This window comes from Lissotriton helveticus, chromosome 9, assembly GCF_964261635.1.
Source record: "Lissotriton helveticus chromosome 9, aLisHel1.1, whole genome shotgun sequence".
Lineage (NCBI taxonomy): Eukaryota > Metazoa > Chordata > Amphibia > Caudata > Salamandridae > Lissotriton > Lissotriton helveticus.
The window spans coordinates 279,606,802-279,631,851 of NC_136070.1; the positions used below are offsets into that span (position 1 = coordinate 279,606,802).

Below are 25,050 nucleotides of genomic sequence, written 5' to 3' on the forward strand. Positions count from 1 at the left end.
GTGCTCGAGGCCTCTTTCAGTGCAAAATTGTTTATGCATGCGGAAGTTGATTGCGGTGTACCAGCATGCCCCGAATTACCCTCATACATTTCACTTCGCCATCACACACACAAATTGTAAGCCTGGGCCAGACAGCAGTTTCTAGACGTCCTGTGTCCATTCTCTCAGACATGCATTGAACAAATTAGGAGTCATATCTCCTGGGCTGTAATTGCTCGTAACTCCTGGTGATTTTTACGATCTGTATCAACATTTCTATGTGTTTATGGATGTATTAACAATCTGTTGTTTTTGATTGCACCGCCTAGCGATCTGAAGTGACTTGGGGATGTGTTGACACATGCAAAACACCTTACTAATTCCTCACTCCGATCTTTATTTTGTGTGATCACGCTGCTGTAAAAAAATTAAAAATAAATTAAAAAAAAGAGCGTACCGAACACCTGCTCTCAGCAGCAGAGACTGTGAAGAAGAAATGAGAAAGGTGCTTAACTGCGAGCACTACTTCCCCCCCAGAGTGAAAGCCTCATCCGGGTTTCTTGCTGCAGTAAGCATCTCTCCCTCCTAGAATATATGATATTGACATAGTAGTCGTATTTCATGAACTGTCAAGGAAGGTAACTTGCAGATTTCACGCACACGGGGTCTGAGGGCAATGCCTGGCAGGGCCGTCGGCAGCCTGGCAGTGCCATACTGGCCATCTTGAAAGGGGCAGTCTATGGGCCATGTTTTTGGTCCCTTGGGCCGTGATGGGACCAAAGGAAACAGACCACACAAAGGCACTTTCGTGTTGACCCCTCTGGCAGTGCCAGGTTGCCCGAAAAGCCAGTCCAACCGCGACCAGCTGTTAGGTTACCCACCGAGTTACATTACAGAAAGGCTTCCTTTCAGCGGCGGTCAGTGTCTTGAGGCGTTCCCTTTCAATGTGTCTTAACCAGCATCAGATTGGTAATGCGGGCACTCGGGCAATGCCTGAGGGGACGGTGTCCAGTTCCAGCTGTGGGCTGCTTTTTTGAGCAGTCTGGGGGGGGGCGATTTGGTGGTCTCTGCTTTCTTCGGATGCTGCCAGCGGCCCAGTGGGTGCCTGAGTGTCCTCTCTTAAGGCTGATGGGCCTCAATTACTTCCCTTTTATCAAAGGGCAGAGGTGTCACTCCCTTTCTCTCGCTGGGGCCGGCCCATTAACATATGCTTATTGAGCGAGGGCAGGGGGCTGGAGCAAAAGTGCCCTGACTTGTATGCAGGTGAAAGGGCGAGATTTTGATCGATACCTTATCTCTATTGATCCAAACCTCGATCTGGTCGACTGAACCTTTGTTGCCTGTCTGTAAGGAAAGAAAGTGCACCTATTTCCAAGTCAGTTCACCCAAGAAAGGACTCTACTCCCAAAGATCACGGACAACTTCTAAGTTTCAAAAGTTTATTGTAAAGATATAATGAGCTGCAAATACAGGCATCTCAAAATGAGATTCACGAGATACACAGGTCCAATTACATACATGTGCTCTCGAAAAGCCCTCAAACGAGCAACAGAAATCACTAACACAAGTTCTAAGAATAATAAAGCTATAAGCATAGACGCATATCGCTCCTTCATTTAGATTGGAGGAAAACAAACACAGGTTAGGCGTCCCTACCCTGTTCTAGATGGTATCCCTACTTAACCAAATCCCAACCTAACAAAGGTGTCAGCAATGAATGACCCCCAAGGGAAGTCACCCACTCTAAGTCTCTTGGTGAAAACCTAAAGTTCTCCAGTCATGACCCCTCTCTGCCTACCCATCCGCTCTCTAAAGGGTCCTCAGGTCTCTGCTCTAACTCCACCCAGGGGTGCTGTCCCTAATACAAAACAGTCAACAACATTTGAGACGCCCCTTGCGAAACGCCTCTCACGTGGTGCAACTTCAGGCTTTTTCCATGATGCTTTGTATTGGGCCTCAGACGTTAGAGTTGACCTTGCTTCTCAGACTCTTCTCCGGCCCGCTGATACCCCTTAAACATTCCAGAACCCTCCTCCACGTCTGGGCCGTCTACTGAACAGACCTCTATTCATTCATTTATAATTGAATCCCCCCTCTTCCTTTGCAGACAGATATCTGTAGCCAAGAACCCAACTCTCATATACTTCTAAAAAGGCCTGCAACATTTCTCAACCCAGACATGTACGTGTAAATCAATGCTAAAACATTTCAGGCCTACAATAATTCTCATAACGATTATAATATTCAACTTCTTCATTTAATTAAAGCATGTTAATACTCTTATTCTATTAATAAGTAAACATTTCTATAAATCATGGCCTATTAATGCAAGGACCAAAAACCTTAATACAATCTTTGTCGTGAAAAGAAACACCTTCCCTTTTAGCTCCAGCTCTGGCCCTGAGGCCTACCACTTTCTGCTCTTAACCACATACCATCTTACACGTTAACAGCTACACGACATAGAATAAGAATAATCACGTCTACTAAAATCATATAATGTCACACATTTCTGTATTAGTTCCACTTCTACTTAAATCTCTACATTAGCCATACATTTAGGATATATTCGCAAATACTATTAGCACTCATGGCATTTCTCTTCATGAATTATGCTTACTACAGATAAGTGTGATGTACTCATACATTTAAATCAGTTTGCGCTCTCTCAGTTCCCCCCTTTGATGACCTCTCGGGGTCATCACTAACATTTAAACTGCAGTTATGGGTAGCATTCTCTGCGCTTCCAGAGCTCTCAGGCTCCTATACTGATTATCTTGTATGGCAGCCAATCTCTGCAACTGTTCTCTTTGGGCCCTTTCTGACCTTCTTGCTCTGTACCATTTGAATACCCTCACCAATCCCCACAATATTATCCCACAGATCAATATTATGATGATAGGCTTTAGGATATACCAAATAAAGCTTTTACCTAAGGTGGAAAACCACCCTCCAACTGTACTCATTCCGTGGCCCACCTTTTCCCAGACATTTTCTCTACTCAAGTCTTCGATCTCCTTGTGTATATTAGTTATGTTCTTAATAACCTTCTCAAGGGGCTTCGAAGCGTCTGGAATGTAAGTGCAACATTCCTGGACCTTCAAAGCCTTACAGACTCCGCCCTCTTTTGCTAATAGGACATCTAATGCAAGACGATTTTGAAGAACCATAGCCCTTATCGATTGCATCTCTCCTTCTACCAGCATTAAGGACTGAGCAGTGCTGGCAGACAACCTGTCGACAACTGTTGCCAGTCGTCTAATTTTAACATCATTAAGGATTATTCCCAAAAGAGGGAACATAGCTCCAAAGACATCTCCAACCATTTCGGCATCACCTACATCTCTCCTTCCCCTCGATGATGTCTGACCCTCAATGATCACTAAGTCTTGTGCATGATATATTTTGGGGAAGACAATTGCCAAGTAACATGATCCATACCAATTGTCAGGTAGTCTCACGTAAGCATTTCTTCCACATACAAAATACACATTTGGAATCACTTGCATTCCCTTCAGGAAATCCTTAGTGTAGTACTCTAAATTAAAAGCATGTTCACAGTCAACTTCACCCACGTATACATTTTCATAATACGTTTTGGCTCGGTGAAGACATAACTTTCCTCTCTGCGCTTTATCTAAAGCTATTGGACCACTACTACCCTTTCTCTTATGTGACTTCTCTTCCTCGGTCCAATCTATTTTCCCTTGTCCTGATTTCTTCAAAATCTTTTGTCTCCTGTAACGATCATCCACCTGCCCTATGAACTTCTTCTCGACTTCTGACACCTTGCATGTCAGGTTATTTCTACGGGCATGTGAAGTGTCTAAGGTAATCCAAGGAATGAAGAATTTGGCCAATCTGTCTTCACTCTTCCAGTAATCCCATTTGTTCATCTGCTTATAATTTGGGACTTCTGGCAACACTGAATCATAATTTGAGAAATAGTATTCAAAACTATCTCTCTCATAAAATATACTAAGCAATAAGCTACATGTAATGCCATATGTCAGAGGGAGGTGATGATAGCGAATTCCTTCATCTACAGACGCAGGCAACTGCATGCAGACGTAGCAATCCTTAACCTCCATGGCATCCACGTATTCATACAAAAGTTTAGCATAAGCATTCGACCTAAAGTCTCCTTGGGACTCGTCTACATGTAACCTGCGGGCTTCTGCAGCCAATAACGCTTTCTCTTGAGTGTTTTCCCTTTTCTCACCAGCAACAATAGGTGTAAGCGTCTCTGCAGAATTCACATCAGTTACCTTCACCTCTTCCTCATGTCCCTTTACATAAGAAATTGTTACCACTAAAGCTATTAGTATTATCACTCCTACTATTAGTGTACCTATTATACATTTAGCTCTACGGTTCGGGGTGCCGGCCTCCATTTCGTCAGACAATCTAGCTTTCCCTTTCTCTTTGCAAAAAGTTCTTTTCCTCTCGTTCCTTTACAGTCTCTTTTCAATCCTTTTTGTCTTTAGAATCCACACAGCTGGAGGCTGACAGCCTTTTTCGCAAAAGTCCTTTAACAGTTCAAAAAGACAACCCTAGCCCTTCTCCATCAACTCAAGGGGTTCCCTAAAATTCTCTGCTTCCTGGGCGCTAGGTAATCTTCTTTTTCTGCTTGCTTTATTTACAAAATCCTTTAACAGTCAACTATCAGATTTGTGGTTGCAGCTTCAATAGCATAGTTCAGTATTTCCAAGCGAAGATTGTGCTCTTCATGTGCTGTTATCGTTGTACCAAAGTCGGGGAATTGCAATTCTGTAAGAAACATATGTTTTAACTTGCTGAGGCGGGGAGGTCTGGGGAGCACGAATGTTAGTGACCCTTCTTGTTCGACACCGGGTACCAACAGTCGTATTTCCACGGTGATAATGGGCTCAGAACTGGACACCACCACCGCTCGGATCCTCCCTGTCTCCGGTTTCACAGACATTTGTCGCCAGATATGTCCACTCAGGTGTGGAGTATCTTCTGTTAGGCACACGCACTCTTCTTGACCTTCTTCGGTCCGGTGCCTCAGCGCCCTGAGCACCTTCTTCTGGGTCTGAGTCTTCTGATATCGGAGGAAGGGTTGCTTCTGGAGTTGACCTCAGGCTAGAACTTCTTCTTTGCGGCCAATTAGCTTCTCCACGTGCCCTTCTACTCCTTCTCCTTCTGGTCTGTTCTCGCTCTCTTTCAGACCTGTCAGGGTCAGACTCGTACTCCCAGCTGTCTTCTCCTTCTGTAGCGTCGTCTGTTTCGCTGTTGTACTGACCGTCCTCAACCTGGTCAGACTCGTTCCCTGCTTCCGCTGGCACCTCTACAGCTTGGCTAGCCCCCTCTATGGCTTCTTGGTCCTCAGCTGGACGTCCATCCGAGAGAGGAGCTGTTTCCAGAGGTGCTGGAACCCTTTTCGTATGTGACGCGTGGATCCAATTGGGCAGGCCTCCCACCTTTACAGCTGTGCTTGTGATCAGGATGACCTGGTAGGGCCCACGCCAACGAATATCCAAGCAGCTTCTTCTCACATGTTTCTTCACCAGGACCCAGTCCCCAGGATACAGGTCATGGCACGGGCCCTGGCACGCTGGAACCTCTGCAGCCTGCACCTGAAGGGACACAGAACGCATGGCGTCAGACAGCCCCTTACAATAGTCCAGGATCATATCATCTGTGATATTCAACAGTGCAGTAGCTGGAATAGATGGCAGCCTCATTGCTCTCCCCATTAACACCTCATGTGGTGACAACCCTGTTCTTCTGTCTGGGGTACTACGAAGGCTCATGAGAACTAATGGCAGGGCATCAGGCCAACTCAGAGTCGTTGAAGAGCAAACTTTAGCTATTCTGGACTTGATCGTGCCATTGATTTGTTCCACAATTCCTGAGGCTTCTGGTCGGTAACTGCAATGTAGCTTTTGATCAATATTTAGTGCAACACAAATCATCTTCACAAGCTCACTGTTAAAATGTGTTCCCCTATCTGATTCCAAAAAGGCCGGCACCCCGAAACGAGGGATAAGTTCTCTAAGCAGTAACTTAGCCACTGTGAGGGTGTCGCACCTACGTGTAGGGTATGCCTCAACCCATCTGGAGAACACACAAACAACCACCAGGACATAGCGGAGGCGGTTGCATCTTGGCATTTCAATGAAATCTATCTGCATTCTGTTGAATGGACCTCCTGATCTTCCTATATGACTTAGTGCGACTGGTGTTCTTTTCCCTACGTTCAGCTGCTGGCAGGTCACACAACGCTGGCACACTGCTTCTGCTGCTATTCTAAACTTAGGATTGTACCAAGTCTGTCTAAACACTCTCAGCATAGCATCTCTCCCTAAGTGTACGGGACCATGTATGAGCCTAGCCATTGGACTCACCATCTCATTGGGCAACACTGCTCTGCCGTCTGCTGAGACCCAAAAATGAGTCTCACCCATTACACATCCTGCCCTTTCCCATGTTTCTTTTTCAGAATCAGGAGCATTTTCTTGCATGGTTGACAGTTCATCCCAAGTATCAACAGTTTCCAGTATCATGGCTAATTCAGTTCTTACATTTATTCCACCCACATCCACCTCTGTGAAAGAGTAACCTTGTTCCGCGCAATACCGTGCAACTTCATCAGCATATCTATTGCCTTTCGAAACAAAGTCCTCATTTTTGGTATGTGCGATGCACTTTACAACTGCGATACTTGCTGGACATTGCAATGCTTCTAACAACAAGCGCACAAACTCTCCATTGCGAATGGGAGAGCCTGAAGAAGTCATGAACCCTCTTTGAGACCATAACTGCCCGTAATCATGAACTACCCCGTACCCATACTGGCTGTCGGTGTATATGGTAACTCGAATTTGATTGCCTGCTAAGCAAGCACGTGTCAGGGCAATAATCTCGGCTACCTGAGCGGAGTGTACTCCTTCCAGGCACCCAGCTTCCACAACTCCTTCAATTGTACAAACAGCATAAGCTGCTCTCAACTGCCCAACTGCGTCTCTTACACATGAGCCATCGACAAAGAAAACTTCATCTGGGTCAGTCAGTGGCTCATCTACGATGTCGGGTCTGGGTTTGGTGCATAGTTCAGTCACATCGAGACAGTCATGGTCTGTATATTCATCATCATCATCAATATCATTTGGAAGTGGCATTAAGGTAGCAGGGTTCAAAACAGAGCATCTCTTGAGGGTCACGTTCTCTGCAGCAAGAATAACTTGCTCATAGCGCGTGAGCCTGCTATTGGTCAGATGCTGTGTTTTGGTCCTGGTCATTAACAGTTCAACAGAATGTGGCACGCACACCTCTAACGGGTGCCCCATAACGATATTTTCACATCTTTCAATGCTGACACCCGTTGCAGCAACGGATTTGAGACATCCGGGCAACGCTGCGGCTACTGGATCTAAGGTAGCCGAGAAATAAGCAACTGGTCTACGGGCATTCCCATGGATTTGGACCAACACAGACAACGCACAACCTTCTCTCTCACAACAGTAAAGAAAAAATTGTTTATTGTAATCTGGCATTCCCAATGCCGGAGCACGACACAGGTCCTCTCTCAGCTGTAAGAATGCCATCAAACAGTCTTTGTCCCATGGTACCGGATCACTCACCTCTTTGTGCGTCAGTTTTTGCAAGGGCTTTGCTTTCAGTGAAAAGTTCACGATCCACTGTCGGCAATAACCCACCATCCCTAGGAACATCCTGACCTCTCTCTGTGTCTTAGGCGCGTTCATTTTCATGATCGCCTCTATCCTGTCTGGTGACACCTTTCGTTTGCCTTTCTCAATTCTGTGTCCCAAGTACTGCACTTCTGTCAGGCAGTACTGCAATTTTCCCGGGGACACCTTGTGCCCATTGGCAGCTAGGTGATTTAACAAAGCAATGGAGTCTTCCCTGCAAGCTTCTTCTGTTTCTGACGCCACAAGGAGGTCGTCTATGTACTGGACCAGAACTGACTTCTGGGGCAGCACTAGACTTTCAAGATTTTTCTTCAGAAGCTGGTTAAAGATCGATGGACTCTCTGTATACCCTTGAGGGATACGACACCATGTTAGGACGCGATTTTCCAGCCTAAATGCGAAAAGAAAATGGCTATCTTCGTCCAAAGGGATCGAAAAGAAAGCCTGACAAAGATCGATCACAGTGAACCACTCAGCTTGGAATGGAATCTGAAACAGTATCACTGATGGATTCGGTACCACTGGACAACATGAAACGACTATGTTATTAATCTTTCGAAGGTCCTGCACTATCCGAAATTTCCCATTTGGTTTCTGCAGACCCATAATCGGGGAGTTGCATGGACTACCCACGATTTCTTTCAGTATTCCCTGTTTAATCATGGACTCGATCACGGGTTTTATGCCTGCAATCGTTTCTGGAGTCAATTTATATTGGGGTGTTCTTGGGAACTCAGCATGCGGTTTCACTACAATTTTCACTGGGTCCACCCCTTTGACCAATCCAATCTCTTCCCCAGTGAAATCCCATACTTCTGATGCCACTGTCTCTCTCAAATCCCAGGGAAGCTCGTCTACTGTCAAAGTAGGGTACAGCTCCACACATATCCTTGAATTCGCAACTTTGAAATCTGCATCATCATCATTAGTCAATACCTCCACTCCCTGAGGTGTACAATATATAGTACAATTCAATTTACACAACAGGTCTCTTCCTAGCAAACACACAGGGCTTGAATCGCAAACCACAAACTGGTGCTCATCACTGTACTTCCCTATTTTCACCTGCACCGGTTCTGTCAATTGGCTGGTTATTCTCCTGTTTGCGACCCCTACCACCTGTATGGTCTCTCCAGACATGGGCAGGTCTGGAACTGCAGCTGATCTGATCGTGGATCTAGTGGCTCCTGTGTCCACCAGAAATGTCGTAGGGCACCCTGCTACTTCTGCTTCGACATAGGGTCCCCTCTGATCTACCTCCAAGGCTGCCCCAAGGGTGCAGTCTTCTCTTTCCACTCTCTGTCCGGTTAATGGGTCCACATAATAGCACTCTTCACCTTCCACAAACAGGGGCATTTGTCTATAGGTCTTACCCATACTCCCTACTCGAGGAGGTTGCGGGAACTGGGCTCGGGGAGGAGCCCCCCCCCCTTTGAGCACCTTTCCTTGGTATGGCGTTACCCCTCTTGTAGGCGCGCTCTGAACCTCTTCCTCCTCTATCTCTTGCTCTCCTATCTCTACATTGTAGGGGCACTCGCGTTTCCAATGCCCCAGCTCGTTGCACTGGTGGCACCTAGTCGTTTTCTTCAAGGTAGCTATGTCTACTCTGGGTCTAAAGGTAGTACTCTCCTCATTACCCTTGTTCTGACTGTACTGCTTCTTACCTCCTGTACCTGTCCCTTGCTGCTGTTGTTGCGGTCCCCCCTTTCCTGCTGTCTGCAATTGTACCACCATCAGCTTTTCTTTTAGTTTCTTAGCCTTGGAGTCTACCTCATCACAGCAGTACCTGGCATATCTCAGTATTTCATCTAGGGGTTTACTTTGCCAACAAATCGAGTGTTGCTGAATCATTAAACTAATATCCGGTCTCAGTCCCAGGACGAACTTGGACACAAATTGCCCTATGTCCTTTGGATCCATTACATCCAAGCCGCTATACTGTTTAAATGCCTTCAGCAATCTCTCGTAATATTCATGAACTGTCTCTTTGGGTTCCTGTCTTGTTCGATCTATTCTGACCCAATCTATGTCTTGCATTGGCACCTTCTCTTTCAGCCAAGTCATCACTCTCTCGAATTTTGCCATCACAATCTCGGACGGCCCATTAGTCTTAGCATCTCTCGCTGGCTCCGTTGTGGGCCACTCAGCGCTAACCTTACATGCTGTCCACAGGTCTCCAGGTACTACAATGTCGAACAGCGTGTTCAGATCTATCCAAAGGACCTTGGAGATTTTTACAAATCTCTCCACTTGCTTGTACCACTCCACAGGGTTCTCTCGTAACTTGGGGAAAGAGGTGGTAAAAGCAGCTAAATCTCCCCTACTCCAAGGGACATGTACATAGTTCCCATTTGCAACTTCTCGCAAAGGGTAAGCTTCTATTCCCTGCTGTCCTGGTGTCATACCAATCATGCTTCTTCTGCCGGTCCCTTTCTTGGACCACCTCTCTTCCCATTTATCTAGTGCCCTCCATGTCCTTATTCCAGTAATCAGTTCCCTTATGTGTGTTTTCAGCCCAATCGTTCTCCTCTCATCTAGATCTCGATCTGAGTAATGTAGCCTGTGGTTACCCTGTAATGCTTTGGTTCTTGACAAGTCCACCATATATTTGCCTGCTAGTTCGACTAACTTCTCATGGACTGCTCTCGCTTTTCGTGTGATGTCCTTTGCCATATACAGTATTTCATCCTGCTCATACATTTCCATTCTTTCTAAAGGCAGGGTACCATCTACCATGTCATCCAGATCTGACCTTAAGCTGGAGACATCAAGTCTCTTGGCTTTTATCTCAGCTCGCAATATGTCTTTCGAAGGGGGCTCACTGGTCTCCCTCCCATCCCAACTTCGAGCTCTACGTTTGGGCTCAGGAGAGTTAATGGGTGGCCTCCCTCGCTCCCATCTCTCCAGGTCCCATGCTCGGCCATCTGATCTTGGAAGGTGATGGAACACGGGCCTGTTACCCCCACTCTCTCTCTGCCCACTCTCTTCTTCTTCTCTCCTCTCACCGCACACCCCTCTGTTATTTTCCCTCTGGTCGCTACACTCCCTTTGCCTCGTATCACTCAGTATCCGATACGATCCTTCCTGGTTCCCCATATTCCCTGGGCTGCGCTCATTTCTGTCATCACAGGGACTATGGTGCGACCTCTCACAACTCCCATTCTGTTCTCTGGTGCCAGGCACACAGTGTGGACACTTAAAGCTGTTTCTGTACTCTTGCGCTCTCCTCTCCTCTTCACTGAGTATTGGGCGCGCCACCCCTCCACTCCCGGGGCCCCCGTTTTCCAGATCTGTTCTACCTCCATTCCGGGCCCAATGGGTGACTCCCCTACTCCCTCTACAGTCCCACTCCGGGCTACTCTCCCCAGCCCCGCAGTGAGTCCGTGCTCTGCTGTCCTGACTTTCCCTTTCTGCTTCTGCAGCATTGATGCACTTTTGAGCCTTCACTGCCTCATCCCACTGCTTCATGTACTCATTTAGCTCTTGAAAGGATTTTCGTCCCGATCCCCTCAAATCCATTGGCCATCTAGGGCCCCCAGGATCTCCTCCTGGGTCCCCTGCTGTTTGCATCGGGGTGCTCCACTCTCTGGGTATCGGCATCTGACTTGGGGAATTAGTGGTATCGTTCCTCCTTGCCTGCTCTGCTCTTTCTCTGTCTTTCCGTTTCCGTTCTTCCCCTTTTGCTCTCTCTTGGTCATATATCGATATTATAGGACCTATGGTAACAGGTACCTGTAGTGCATCTGGTAATGGGTAGGATGTGGCGCTTTCCGTTTCCGGCGCTCTTTGTACCACAAACCTACCGACTACCTGTTGCACCTGACTAGGCTGGAGCAACTCTTTCTTTGGCTCAGGATCCCACTCTGAACTGGGAAGCGGTCTATGCTCTCCTGCATTGCCCCCCTTTGCTCCTTCAGTATTCTCGACCTCTCCCCCTGCTCTATTATACGGGGGTGGCCTGTCTGTCAGTAATCTGTTTATCAAGCTATCCTCTGTTTCGCTCTCATCATCTTCTTCTAGGGGACTTTTATTTACTGGCGCCTCTAACACTGGGTACAGTTTATTTATTTCCAAATTATGCACTCTCCATCTTTTAGCATCCGCATCCCACCTGGCATCCTGCACTGCCCTTACCGATCGTTTCACCCTTTCTTGTCGTCTGTTCATATTCTTTTCATGCGCTGCCCTAATCCATGCTTCAAGAGCTTCAAACTGGGTTGGTCTAGGCAAGGGTCTCTTTGAGGTCATGACTGATTTCAATCGATGTAACACCTCTAATCTGAACGTCCCGTACTTCGGGAACGTCAGTTCCTCATTTCCTTCAGTAATCTTACTCCACTCTGATATCCAAAGGATCGTATGCAACCCAACATTTACTGCCATATAACGAGCTGGCGTACCCTCCGGCGGGGCTTCTTCCCCTTCATACGATCCTCGCTTCTCTTTCTTAAACAGCGCTTTCAACCATTTAAAACACTTCATAATTATGCGCACAAAATCCAGCCTCGCTACTCTGTTTACTTCCTGATGACAATCCACCAATCCTGTCGCGGCTTTGCTAGCTTGGCCTATCACAGCGCGGTCTTTCTCCTGTCGGCCAATCACGTCGCGACCCTGTCTGACGTGTTCGCTAGCTGGCCTATCACAGCGCGGTCTTTCGCCGGTCAGCCAATCACTGCGCGACACCACCTGACGTCACTTTTCTCCGCTTCGCAGCAGCACCCCTCCTTTCTCAACTCGTCTCCCGGTTATGCATGCATCCCATTCATACACCGAAAAATGACGACTTCCGACCAAGCGGTCACTTCTCTCGACTGTACGTCCACAGTCTATCTGTAATTGTCAACACAACTGACGAAATGTCTATCGTCTCTCTGATAGGTTGCTTACACACACAGTAACTTCCGACCAGCGTCCGTTACTCACGCACTCACTCTTACGTTCCCCCTATCTCGGTCTCTCGGGTGATCAATGGTACCTCATGACCCCCTTCACACTAGTTGACAATTACTCTGGGTGTCCGATACACCCGAACCACTTAAGCTCTCCTTGAACTTAAGATTTTCACCGGTTGCGCGCGCTCACAACCTGTTCCACAGTCACTCTACAGACATTCAACTCCGCCAGACATTACAACATAGATACAATACAAAAACACCGCAATCTAACACGCATAACCCTTTATACTCACTCTCGACCGATACTGCTGCTTTTTCTGTCTCACGTCATCCGGATCTTCTTCTGCGGGCTGTTCTTCCGATCATCGATTTCTAGGGGCCTTGGGGTAAGCTAACCTGGCCTAGGTCACCGTCCTCAAGAAGGCAACCATCCTCTATAGCTACCAACTGAAAGGGCGAGATTTTGATCGATACCTTATCTCTATTGATCCAAACCTCGATCTGGTCGACTGAACCTTTGTTGCCTGTCTGTAAGGAAAGAAAGTGCACCTATTTCCAAGTCAGTTCACCCAAGAAAGGACTCTACTCCCAAAGATCACGGACAACTTCTAAGTTTCAAAAGTTTATTGTAAAGATATAATGAGCTGCAAATACAGGCATCTCAAAATGAGATTCACGAGATACACAGGTCCAATTACATACATGTGCTCTCGAAAAGCCCTCAAACGAGCAACAGAAATCACTAACACAAGTTCTAAGAATAATAAAGCTATAAGCATAGACGCATATCGCTCCTTCATTTAGATTGGAGGAAAACAAACACAGGTTAGGCGTCCCTACCCTGTTCTAGATGGTATCCCTACTTAACCAAATCCCAACCTAACAAAGGTGTCAGCAATGAATGACCCCCAAGGGAAGTCACCCACTCTAAGTCTCTTGGTGAAAACCTAAAGTTCTCCAGTCATGACCCCTCTCTGCCTACCCATCCGCTCTCTAAAGGGTCCTCAGGTCTCTGCTCTAACTCCACCCAGGGGTGCTGTCCCTAATACAAAACAGTCAACAACATTTGAGACGCCCCTTGCGAAACGCCTCTCACGTGGTGCAACTTCAGGCTTTTTCCATGATGCTTTGTATTGGGCCTCAGACGTTAGAGTTGACCTTGCTTCTCAGACTCTTCTCCGGCCCGCTGATACCCCTTAAACATTCCAGAACCCTCCTCCACGTCTGGGCCGTCTACTGAACAGACCTCTATTCATTCATTTATAATTGAATCCCCCCTCTTCCTTTGCAGACAGATATCTGTAGCCAAGAACCCAACTCTCATATACTTCTAAAAAGGCCTGCAACATTTCTCAACCCAGACATGTACGTGTAAATCAATGCTAAAACATTTCAGGCCTACAATAATTCTCATAACGATTATAATATTCAACTTCTTCATTTAATTAAAGCATGTTAATACTCTTATTCTATTAATAAGTAAACATTTCTATAAATCATGGCCTATTAATGCAAGGACCAAAAACCTTAATACAATCTTTGTCGTGAAAAGAAACACCTTCCCTTTTAGCTCCAGCTCTGGCCCTGAGGCCTACCACTTTCTGCTCTTAACCACATACCATCTTACACGTTAACAGCTACACGACATAGAATAAGAATAATCACGTCTACTAAAATCATATAATGTCACACATTTCTGTATTAGTTCCACTTCTACTTAAATCTCTACATTAGCCATACATTTAGGATATATTCGCAAATACTATTAGCACTCATGGCATTTCTCTTCATGAATTATGCTTACTACAGATAAGTGTGATGTACTCATACATTTAAATCAGTTTGCGCTCTCTCACAGGTGTGTTTCACCAGTCCAAGCTAATACATGCATTTTTTTTAGCCCCCCCCTTTTTTTTTAAATAAAACTTCGCCGAAGCAGTGTTTTGCAAAGGCAATATGCAAATGTGGGCTACTTTTTTTTATCGTGCCCGGGGCAATTTTTAATCCCAATCCAACCCTGGTTTTAACAGTCTCTCTCCTCTCCCCTCCATGTGTCTCCCTTCTGGTTCTTCCTCTCTCAACATCTCTCTCCCTGGTATACCTCCCACCAGCTCTCTAACTGATTTCTCTCCGTTCTCCCTTCGCTCTAGTTCTCTGCTCTTGCCCCCTCTCTCCTTATTTTCCTCTCGCTCTCCTCGCCCCCTCTCCTTGCCACGCCCCTTTAACCTCTCATACCTTTCATCCCTTTCTCCTCACCGTTCCTTCACTCTTCTCTTTCCACTCCATGTCTTCGGCATTTGCGTCACTGCCTATACGCACCCGCTGGTATGTGCAGGCAGTGCACACACGCACCGTGTGGCAGACTGCCGCCGCATGCCCTTCCATGCGTACCATGCCTTTATTGGGGCAAGACGAACACAGTACCATGAGCCCCTGCAGGTGGTAAACCACTGTGATAACAAGGGTGCAGTGGCACTCACAGACCCACGAGCTCCGGTGCCACTGCACCTGCTGCACCATTGATACCTACGCCTGTGGTCAAGCAAGTAACGTTAAACCATTGATACCTACGCCTGTGGTCAAGCAAGTAACGTTAAACTGCACGCACGTAGCACAGAAAACAGTCTGAAAATCACACTCGCTTTGCACGGAGCAGTTACTCGGATGATGCCAGTGTGCGCGCTCGTGGCAATGAATGGGGGCACGGGGAGAGCCAGCGCCGGGGCTGGCGGAGCTCCAGTCCCACATCCCCGCGCCTCTCAGTCTCACCGTCAGCCAATGAGTGGCCTCGGTGAGCTCAAGGGCTCCCGCCATTGGCTCTCTGGTGTGCTGTCATTTGCATAGAGCTCGCCCACTTGCCGCTCTGAGACTCAGGTGGAAGACAGCAAGGAGTTAGCCGGAGTGGGACTCCCAGCTCAGCTGCTCTCTGCCTGTGGCACCGCCACCCAAACGCCCTGAACCCGTGCCCAAGGAAGGTCCCGCGCAGGCTTCTCCATCCCTTTTGCTTTGGGGTATTCCAGAGTCGGTGGAGCAGTTCTTTGGGAATTGGACCACACGAGACATACGAGGCTGCGCAGGGTTAAGTGCCACAGTGCAAGAGTCCTGGAAGGAGCACCCCCTGGACGAGAGCAGGATCGGAGTGTGAGACCCCCCTCCTCCTCGCCAGGCTGCTGCACCCCTACCTCGAGCCTGACTTACATCTCTGCATGTGAGACACTCCGCAAAGGCAGCTGGTTGGAACCTAAAGAGGTGATGCACGGGCCCCCAAGGAGGGGACATTAAGTGCCTTTTCAACTCCTTGGGATAAACTAGAGTGCATCCGTCGAGGGAGGTCTGGACAGTCTTGCTAATAAATATTCATTGTTGAATATTTAGCGCCTGCCTCCAGATTCTTGCGATTTTATAGCGCTATACAAAACTGATGTTATGCAACTGAATGTTCCTAATTTTTTCATCCCCGACGGTTGAGTCTACCTCTGTCTAATTTGAGCCCGAGACTTGCTACTCGTCTCTTTTTTGAGGTAACTGATACACTAACCCACCGATCTATCTCGGATGACGTTTGGAACTCTCGTTTGGGTATTGATGGGATAATGGAATGTTCTTTCTCTGGCTTGGCTGCGCTTTGAAACGCTTCAGAGAGACAGGTTGTCTTACTCCCCTTTCCTGGATCTAACCCACCATCTCGACTGGCACTTTCTCTGGCTAGCCCTGGTCTCAGCTCCCGTCTCATGCTAGGCAGGTTGCCGTGCAATCTGACCGAAAAATACCACTAGACCCTGAAGAGATAACCATATGATGCTAACTACCGCCGTGCTGCAGCGTCTTTGAGCTCTATACATCAGGTGCAACTTTCCAACAATCATCTGGCACTTTTTTCACAACCCCAGACTGACGGAAGGCTCAATCGACAAGCAGTATTTCAAACCAGCAGTTTGCAGGCATAACTCAGCAGCTGGCGCACTAAGCCGCTGAGCTACCTATCAGGTGAAATTTTAGAGGAGTTTTTTGACGTACTACCTGGACAGTCGCTCTACCCACATTTAAGGAACTGGCATTGTGGTTGGCTGGGCCGAGGAGGTCCTGGGAAGGAATGACCCGGTACTGGGCATCATGAACTTGCCCTGTTGGCTGGAAGCCCCCGTGCCCTCCTGCAGCCGGCGCCCCTCGTGTTGACCATGCGCCTGAGGATAGGGGCCATCGGCGGCTACCCGGGACCCCGGAACAGCGCGCGCTGCTGCGCCCGGACACCGTGGATATGGTCCGTGTTTTGGGGGTGTGTGGTCGGCTCTGTGTGGAGTTCTTCCAACGTGGCCTCTTCGTCGTCCTCCTCATCCACGAACTCGCAACACGACCATCACTACCACGGGACCAAGCAGCACTCCGTGCCCGTCTCGATCTACCGCTCGCCCGTCTCCCTGCGCGGGAGCCACGGTGGGTACCAGGCGCTCTCTTCTATTCGCCTTTCTGGGGAGGAGGGTGGGCGCGCGCTGTCCGAAATGGTTAGCATTCCGTTAGTCTGTGGAGACCTTGACAGTACTTTACATGCAAATTGTTTCAAACAGAACATTTATCTGGGCGTGGGAACCCCCGCTGGGCTGGCTCGTGCCAGGATTGCACGAGCAGTGGTTTCAGCGGGGTGCCATTCATCCGTCAAAATTGTGCCACACGTGTTGAAGGTGCGCCAATGGCACGCGCGTTACCTCGAATTGGAATGTCAGGAGTGTGCCAGCAGTGAGCCCAGGGGGTGCCTGGGGTGGGCCATATGTTCTGGACTGGGCTGGTGCTGTGCCAACAGGTTCTCCGGTTCGTTTTAGGGTTATAACGGTAGTGCAACACTCTGCCCCTACGAGTGCTCGCGTTGTGCCAGGCATGTGCCAGCTGTGACTGGATGTGGCTAGGACTTTACCAGAAGCGTTTTACAGGCGTGCCAAGAGCGTGTCATACGTGTGCAAGAAGGGTTCCAACATTATGCTATACGTTTAAAAGCGGTGTGCCGTTACTGTGCCCAGGGTGTGCCAGCTGTGCGGCATGACTCTGGTAGTATTGTGCTTGTGAGCAGGCGTAAGGCAGAATGTGCATGGAAAATATTGTAGGTGCGCCAGGAGACTCCATCAATAATGTATCATCCTTGGAATGGTTTGGGTCGGTGCTCTGCTTGACGTGGGCATAAATGTGCGACGGCAGTGTGAGCATTGTGGCAGGAGTGCATAGTCAGTGTGCCAACTTTGTGGAAGGACTGTTGCAGAGTGTGCCAGCAGTGCACTAGGCGTGTGCCAGAAACTTGCGAGGGCAGTGCCAGCAGTGTTCCAGGAGCCCGTAGTCAGCGTGCGCAGTGTGCCATCTGCGTAAATAGATTGTGGCACAGGTGCACCAGCAGTGCACTTACAAGTGAGTCCAGAGCGTGTCACAAGTTTGACATGAAAAAATTTGAAGTGTGCCAGGAGTCTCCATCAAGAATTTGTCATCCGTGGAATAGGTTGGGTCGGCACTCTGCTTGACGTGGGCATACATGTGCGAGGGCAGTGTCAGCAGTGTGCCAGGAGCCCGTAGTCAGCGTGCGCAGTGTGCCATCTGTGTAAATAGATTGTGGCACAGGTGCACCAGCAGTGCACTTGCAAGTAAGCCATGAGGAGTGTGTCAGAAGTGTGACATGAAATCATTAGCAGTGTGCCAGGAGTCTCTCGCCCTTGTGCCAAAATGTGTCGGCTGCAGCATGGGTGGTGCCAGCACCGTGCGTGGGGGTGGGGCATTCATGTGCGTGGACAGTATCATCAGTGAGCCAGGTGTCCACAGTGTGAATAGATCGTGTATTAGGAGTGTGCCACGAGTGTGGCAGGAACGTGCGAGGACCGTGCCAGCAGCGTGCCAGCTGTGCACAGTGTGCGCAGTATGTACCAGCTATGTGAATAGCTTGTGGCAGAAGTTTCAGTTTATTAATCATGGTTTGGTTCATTACATCCTTTACATGATATAAGAGCACAGTATTAAGCAGTACACAATCAGTTAAAAGAATACGTGCATGCTAAAACACAAGGCCACTTCGGTAAATGTCCTGATTAATTCAGATACACAGAAGGTAAAGTAATAGTGTGGGAGCGCTTGGATGATTGACCTTAATGCAACCTAACAAGATAATGCACAGCAGGCAAAACTGAGAAAGGGTCGCATTTTACCAGAATAAGGTCACTTCGGTAAATGTCCTGATTAATTCAAGTGTACACAAGGTAAAGTGTTAGTGCGGGGGGGGGGGGGGGAGGGGGGCTCTTCGATAGCTGACCCTAATGCTACCTAAAAAGCTAATGCACAGCAGATAAAACTGAAGAAAAAATTACATTTTACCAGAATAAATCAATTAAAAGGTGCGATATGCGTGCTAATCGCGAAAGGACTCTTCATTAAGGGCCAGATGTACGACCGTTATTTTGCTGTCACAAATGGGAAATTGCCCCATTTGCGAGCGCCAAAAAGGCCGATGCAATGTACGAACCCTATTTTGTGAGTTGGTAACCTATTATCGATTTGCAAAATAGGGTTTGTGACTCGCTATTGGGAAGGGGGCGTGCCAAGGCCAATCCTTCCTGAAAGCGAGTCACACTTCTATGTACAATTGTTTTGCGACTGCAATTACGGTCGTAAAACACTCGCAGTTTCCCAACTATTTCAGAAAAGGTGGTGAGCCACTCGCAAACAGGAAGGGGTCGCCTTTGTGCAGAATTTTTTTTTTTAAGAGCAGGCAGTGGTCCCATAGACCACTGCCTGCCCTTAAAAAATATAAACAGAAATGTTTCATTTTTCTTTTTGAAATGCTGCCCGATTTCCTTTGAGGAAAACGGGCTGCCTTAAAAAAAAAAACAGCTTTATTTAAAAAAGCAGTCACAGACATGGTGGTCTGCTGACCCCAGCAGGCCACCATCCCTTGGAGGGCTGGCCATTCCCAATGGGGTCGCAAATTGCGACCTGCCTCGTGAATATTAATGAGGCAGCTCTTGTGCGACCCGATTGGGATGCGCAAACAGTGTCTGAGACGCTGTTGTACATTCAATTTTGCGAGTCGCAAATTACGAGACGCAAAATGATGCAATTTGAGACTTGCAAAATGGAATTGTTGAACATCTGGTCCTTAAATCTCCCTATTTGAGGCCGAGGAACTCACGGTAAAGTGCCGGTGCATGGAAAGTACTAATGAAAAGGGGCGAGCCTTTAGGACATAGCTCCTCCATTTGATTGTGCGACAGCTTTAACCCCTTGACCGCGGCGGTAATTCCGCTGCGGTGCTAGGGGGGCCGTGCGGCGCCGCCATGCCCGTGACGGAACCACTCCGTCACGAGCCACGGGCGCGCTGTGCTTGCGATGGAGTGGTTCCGTCACGGCCCCGCCCACTCAATAGAACACCCAGCGCAGGCGCGGAATTGATGCCGCGCATGCGCGGCAGCCGGACCGTGACGGAACCACTCCGTCATTTGCACAGCGCGTCCGTGGCTGGTGACGGAGTGGTTCCGTCACCAGCACGCAGAGGGTTAAATTGTTGTTCCACAGTGGCAGTACAAGTGTGCCAGCATTGTACTAGGAGTGTGTCAGGAGTGTGTCGGAAGTGTGCGTGGGGGGTATAAACAGTGTCCCAAGAGCATCCCGTCACTGCAGAGTGTGCGCGCCAGCTGTGGCATGGACTGTGCCAGCACCATACTTGGAGTGGGCATAAATGTACGAGATCAGTGTTGGCAATGTGCCTGGAGTCTGTAGTCAGTGTGCTGTAATGCATGCCGCCTATGTGAATAGATTGAGGCAGAAGTGTGCCAGGAGTGTGACACTAGTGTGTCACAGATGTGCGATGCTACTATTGGCAGTGTGCCAGGAGTCTCCCGTCACTGCGCCCTGCGCGTCAGCTGTGGCATTGATTGTGCCAGGGGGCCAGAAATAAGCGAGGGCAGTGGTAGCAGCGTGCCAGGTGTCCACAGTCAGTGTGTGAAGTGTGTGTTAGCGAGGTGGATAGATTGTGGCAGAAGTGTGTCAGGAGTGTGTCACGATTGTGCCACAGATGTGCGAGCAGATTCGAGTGTTAGGCTTAGCAGTGTGCCAGGAGTTTGCCTTCAGTCTGGGAAAAGCGTGCCATGCGAATGCCAAAGATTTGCCATGAGTGTGCGAGCAGTGTGGTCACCGTGTGCAGGGGGCGCCAGGGAGAGAGGTTCCAGTTCTTTTATATTGCAATGAATATACCTGGAGGCCTCGACAGGGCTCTGTGACACCTTCTTTTGCTAATTTTTTTAGGGCGGGGGGTATATAACGCGCAGTGCTGCTTTTTCTCCCAGTAAAGCAAAGTGGGGGCAAAGCGATAGTAATATTTAATGTTAGAACAGTGATTGCAATACCTGCCATCCCTCAAATGAACGTGCTATCGATATGTTAATTATTGAAATGAGAACACGCGCATTTATGAACCAGACTCGTTATTACGTGGAGCATTGTACGAGGGCGTTGTGTTCCTATCTTTGCACAATTCTATGTAATATGTGCGTGTGTAAACACACACAGGCACCACCCCCCCCCCGTGTTTTTACACGATTCTATGCCCACACTCCCCTCGCCCAGTCGTTAGCCAAATGCTGCCCCACGGTGTTTTAATGTTGCACAGCTTCCCCCGTTTTCATTGCGCTCTGGGTTATTTGGATGTTTTATGGCTGGTGATGGGTTGGCACAGATCTCAGGGTGACTCTAGGGCGGAGACGTACCGTGATCTTGTGCTTCAGGCGTGTGTTCTCATCGTGCTGCCTGATCTCGCTAGTCTAGTGTGTGCTTTTTATGCCTGGTGATGGTTTGACACACATTTCAGGGTATCTTTAGGATGGATTAGCAGCTACCGTGATCTTTAGTGTCAGGCCTGGTTCTTCCTGCTACTAGTCTAGTGTGTGCTTTTTATGCCTGGTGATGGTTTGACACACATTTCAGGGTGTCTTTAGGATGGATCAGGTACCCTGATCTTTAGTGTCAGGCCTGGTTCTTCCTGCTACTAGTCTAGTGTGTGCTTTTTATGCCTGGTGATGGTTTGACACACATTTCAGGGTATCTTTAGGATGGATTAGCAGGTACCGTGATCTTTAGTGTCAGGCCTGGTTCTTCCTGCTACTAGTCTAGTGTGTGCTTTTTATGCCTGGTGATGGTTTGACACACATTTCAGGGTATCTTTAGGATGGATTAGCAGGTACCGTGATCTTTAGTGTCAGGCCTGGTTCTTCCTGCTACTAGTCTAGTGCGTGCTTTTTATGCCTGGTGATGGTTTGACACACATTTCAGGGTGTCTTTAGGATGGATCAGGTACCGTGATCTTTAGTGTCAGGCCTGGTTCTTCCTGCTACTAGTCTAGTGTGTGCTTTTTATGCCTGTTGATGGTTGGTACACATTTCAGGGTGTCTTTAGGAGGGATCAGGTACCCTGATCTTTAGTGTCAGGCCTGGTTCTTCCTGCTACTAGTCTAGTGTGTGCTTTTCATGCCTGGTGAGGGGTTGATACACATTTCAGGGTACTTTTAGGGTGTATTAGGTATTGTGATCTTTAGTATCAATCCTGGTTCTTCTTGCTGCTTGTCTAATGTGTGCTTGTTATGACTGGTGTTGGGATGGAACACAATTCAGGGTACATTTAGTGTGTATTAGGTTCCGTGATCTTTAACCCCAGACCTGCCTCTTCGCGCGAATCTAGTTTGTGCTTTTTCTGCTTGGTGATGGTTTGGTACATATTTCCATTTATCTTTAGGATGGATTAGGTACCCTGACCTTCGGTTTCAGGCCTGGTTCTTCTTGCCACTAGTCTAGTGTGTGCTGTTTATGCCCGGTGATAGTGTGACACACATTTAAGGGTACCTATGGGGTGGATTTGATAACGTGATCTATAGCACCGGTCCTGGCTCTTCTTGCTAATCTAGTCTGTGCTTTTTGTGCCTGTTGATGGTTGGCACACAGTTCAGAATATCTTTAGGGTAGACTTGGTACTATGACCTTCACTGTCAAGCCTGGATCTGCTTGCTACTAGTCTAGTGTGGGCTTTTTATGTCCAGTGAAGAGCTGCAGACTTCGAAGCTGGGGAACTAGGTTCGAGTATTGGCATTGGCTCAACATCCTGTGATTCTGGGCAAATCACTTAATGTCTCCATAATTCAATGTGACCTAAAGTGTTGCTCATTAAAAGAACTGGTGTTGATGATTAAGTGCCGTGGTGAGCACCGGAAACCACCGGCTCAAATTAAGCACCACATTCATACCTTCGAGTGGCTGTGCATCTGTTACCAAGTACTATATGATATGCTATAACATAACATGGGTATTTGTAAAGTGCACGTTCACCAAATTGTATCGTGGCGTTGAATAACAGGCGTTTATTGTTCCCAAACTCAATGGAACCCATTTTTATCAACCTCTGAAGGATGAAACGCTGAGTGGACCTGCCAGCATTAGAACCTGTGACCATGAGGTCGAACACAGCTCCCTACAGTGGATGCATCAGTCCACTAAGTCACCCAGCTATGAAGTGGTGTGTAGTGCTGTGGTGTGGTTGGTGCAGAAGTGTGTGGAATGACAGTATGAAATGGTGTTGTATGGCACGGTGCTGCATTTCGAGGTCTGGTGTGACATTTAATACTATGTATTGAATGGTGTAGTGGAGCACTATGGGGTGGTGTGCAACCTTGTGTATTGTGATGAGGTGTAGCTCAGTGTTGTGTTGTAAGATGCAATGATGAGAGGCTGTGTAGGTGTTGTAGGACATTTTATGGAGCGGTACAGTACGATATCGTGTTAGATTGTATGGTGACATCTGTGGTATGTTGTGATGCATTGGTGTAAAGTGCTGAATAAAGTGTGGATTTGGGTCGGATGTGTAAGGTGTATGGTGTCCTGTTCAGTACGTGAGGAGGGCTCCATCTTCAGCACATGGACTTGTTCCCGTTACCTCTATTAGTAATGATTTCCAAAATATTTGAGTATTCGGCCCGCCACGTGAAAAGAGCCGCAGGCGGGAGAATGTGCACTACTTTCCTCGTAGGGTATTTTCGCCGAGCTGCCTCCGCCGTGCGCCTGCCCGTCACAAACCGAGCAGCGTGTGCTAAACCTGTGCATGTCAGCCAGGCCGTGCTGCTGCTCACAGGACATTGGAAGCATATGGAATCTGTGTACGTCACATCAATGAAACACGGCCTTAATCACTCGTCAGGTTTCTTACACTGCCCATACTCCGCATGCGTGCAATACAGCACAGCACTCCCCCTCACAGTTAGGAGGTGAGTAGTGTGCTCGAGCCTGCTGCAGGCTGCCTGCTCTCTCTTGGGCTCTGACAGGCCACCCCAAGCGCCATCAGTGCAGCAGCGTGTGATATCCCAGTGGCCACTGGGGGCAGACTTCCAGCTCCGTGTTCCTGCTTCTCTTAAAAGCGTGCGCTGTACATTTTAGAGTCAGGTGTACAGCAGAGGCGCAACTAGAGCCAAATTTCGGTGGGGGGCTTCTAAAAATTTCGGGGGGCTGATTCTTCCAGCAAATATACAGAGGGGAGAAGCAGGGGCTCTAAGAAGGGGTGAAAAAAAACAAAGCCTCCTTAACAAGTAAATGGTCTTTTAAAGACCTGTGAAAGACCTGTGAAATACTCGGTTGCGGCTGTGTGTACCCGGGAAGCTTACTCAGCCTGGGCAGACACACACGACAGCAAGGGGAGGGGGGGCGAAGCCCTTTGAGCCCAATGGGCGTTGTGCGCCTGGTGTAGAGTATGTGTGGGCAGCAAGGAGGGCATTGCACAGCGATGCCAGAGCAGCAACAGTAAACCCAACAGCCAGGCTGCCCACCTCAAGAGGTCAAAGGACTGGAGAGAGCTGGAAGGCAGGTGTGCGCTGCCCCTGGGAGTGTGCTTTGGGGTCCTGGGAGTGGGCAATAGGAGTCCACATAGCAGAGACACTTCCATTTGACCCCACCTCTAGGCGCTTTAGTGGTGATCACTCACATTGCTTCTTAGATACCTTGGCACAATCATGACTGGAGAGGCCTCTGGCCAACTCTTCTTTGAAAACAAACATTGGGGATACTCTGTTGATAATCACAGTAGGTAGTAACATTATAAACAAAATATCAGAAATACTTGTTAAAAAACATTCTGAAACAGTTTGATTAAGAACTGAAAGAGGAAAGTGTGTTTGGGGTATGGTGGTAAAATACAAATGTTATTGACACAAGTATGTGTGCACTCTATACATGTCAAGAAAATTAGGGATTATTCACCTGAAGATCTGGTCATTGATCTTCTGTGTCCTTCAGCGTTCCACTGGGGAACACACAGGGCCTATTGCCACCATCACTGAATGATGCTCAGGTGGGCTAAAGGTATTTCCCTTCCTCAGGCCAGTATTTCAATATGTAGGCAGGTAGAGCAGCACCACTGCTCATGGATCTCGACAGGTCACAGCCTTGGGGAATACATTACCATACCATCTACAGAGGTCAGAGTTCACGATCAGAAGGGCT

General features: G+C 48.1%; 1 protein-coding gene across 12 annotated transcripts in view; it reads left to right on the forward strand.

Moving 5' to 3' along the window:
* The window catches only part of NRXN3 (neurexin 3), a 2,205,897-nt gene that overhangs the window by 1,603,322 nt on the left and 577,525 nt on the right, over positions 1-25,050 (forward strand). The window contains exon 1 of one of the 12 annotated variants that reach the window (XM_078659990.1): positions 16,297-16,987. The exons of the other annotated variants lie outside the window; for them this stretch is intronic. Within the exon in view, the coding sequence (XP_078516116.1) occupies positions 16,732-16,987 (256 nt within the window). The 5' untranslated portion in view covers positions 16,297-16,731. Of the gene's footprint in view, positions 1-16,296; positions 16,988-25,050 lie in introns of those variants that run through there. 12 annotated transcript variants of the gene reach the window in all.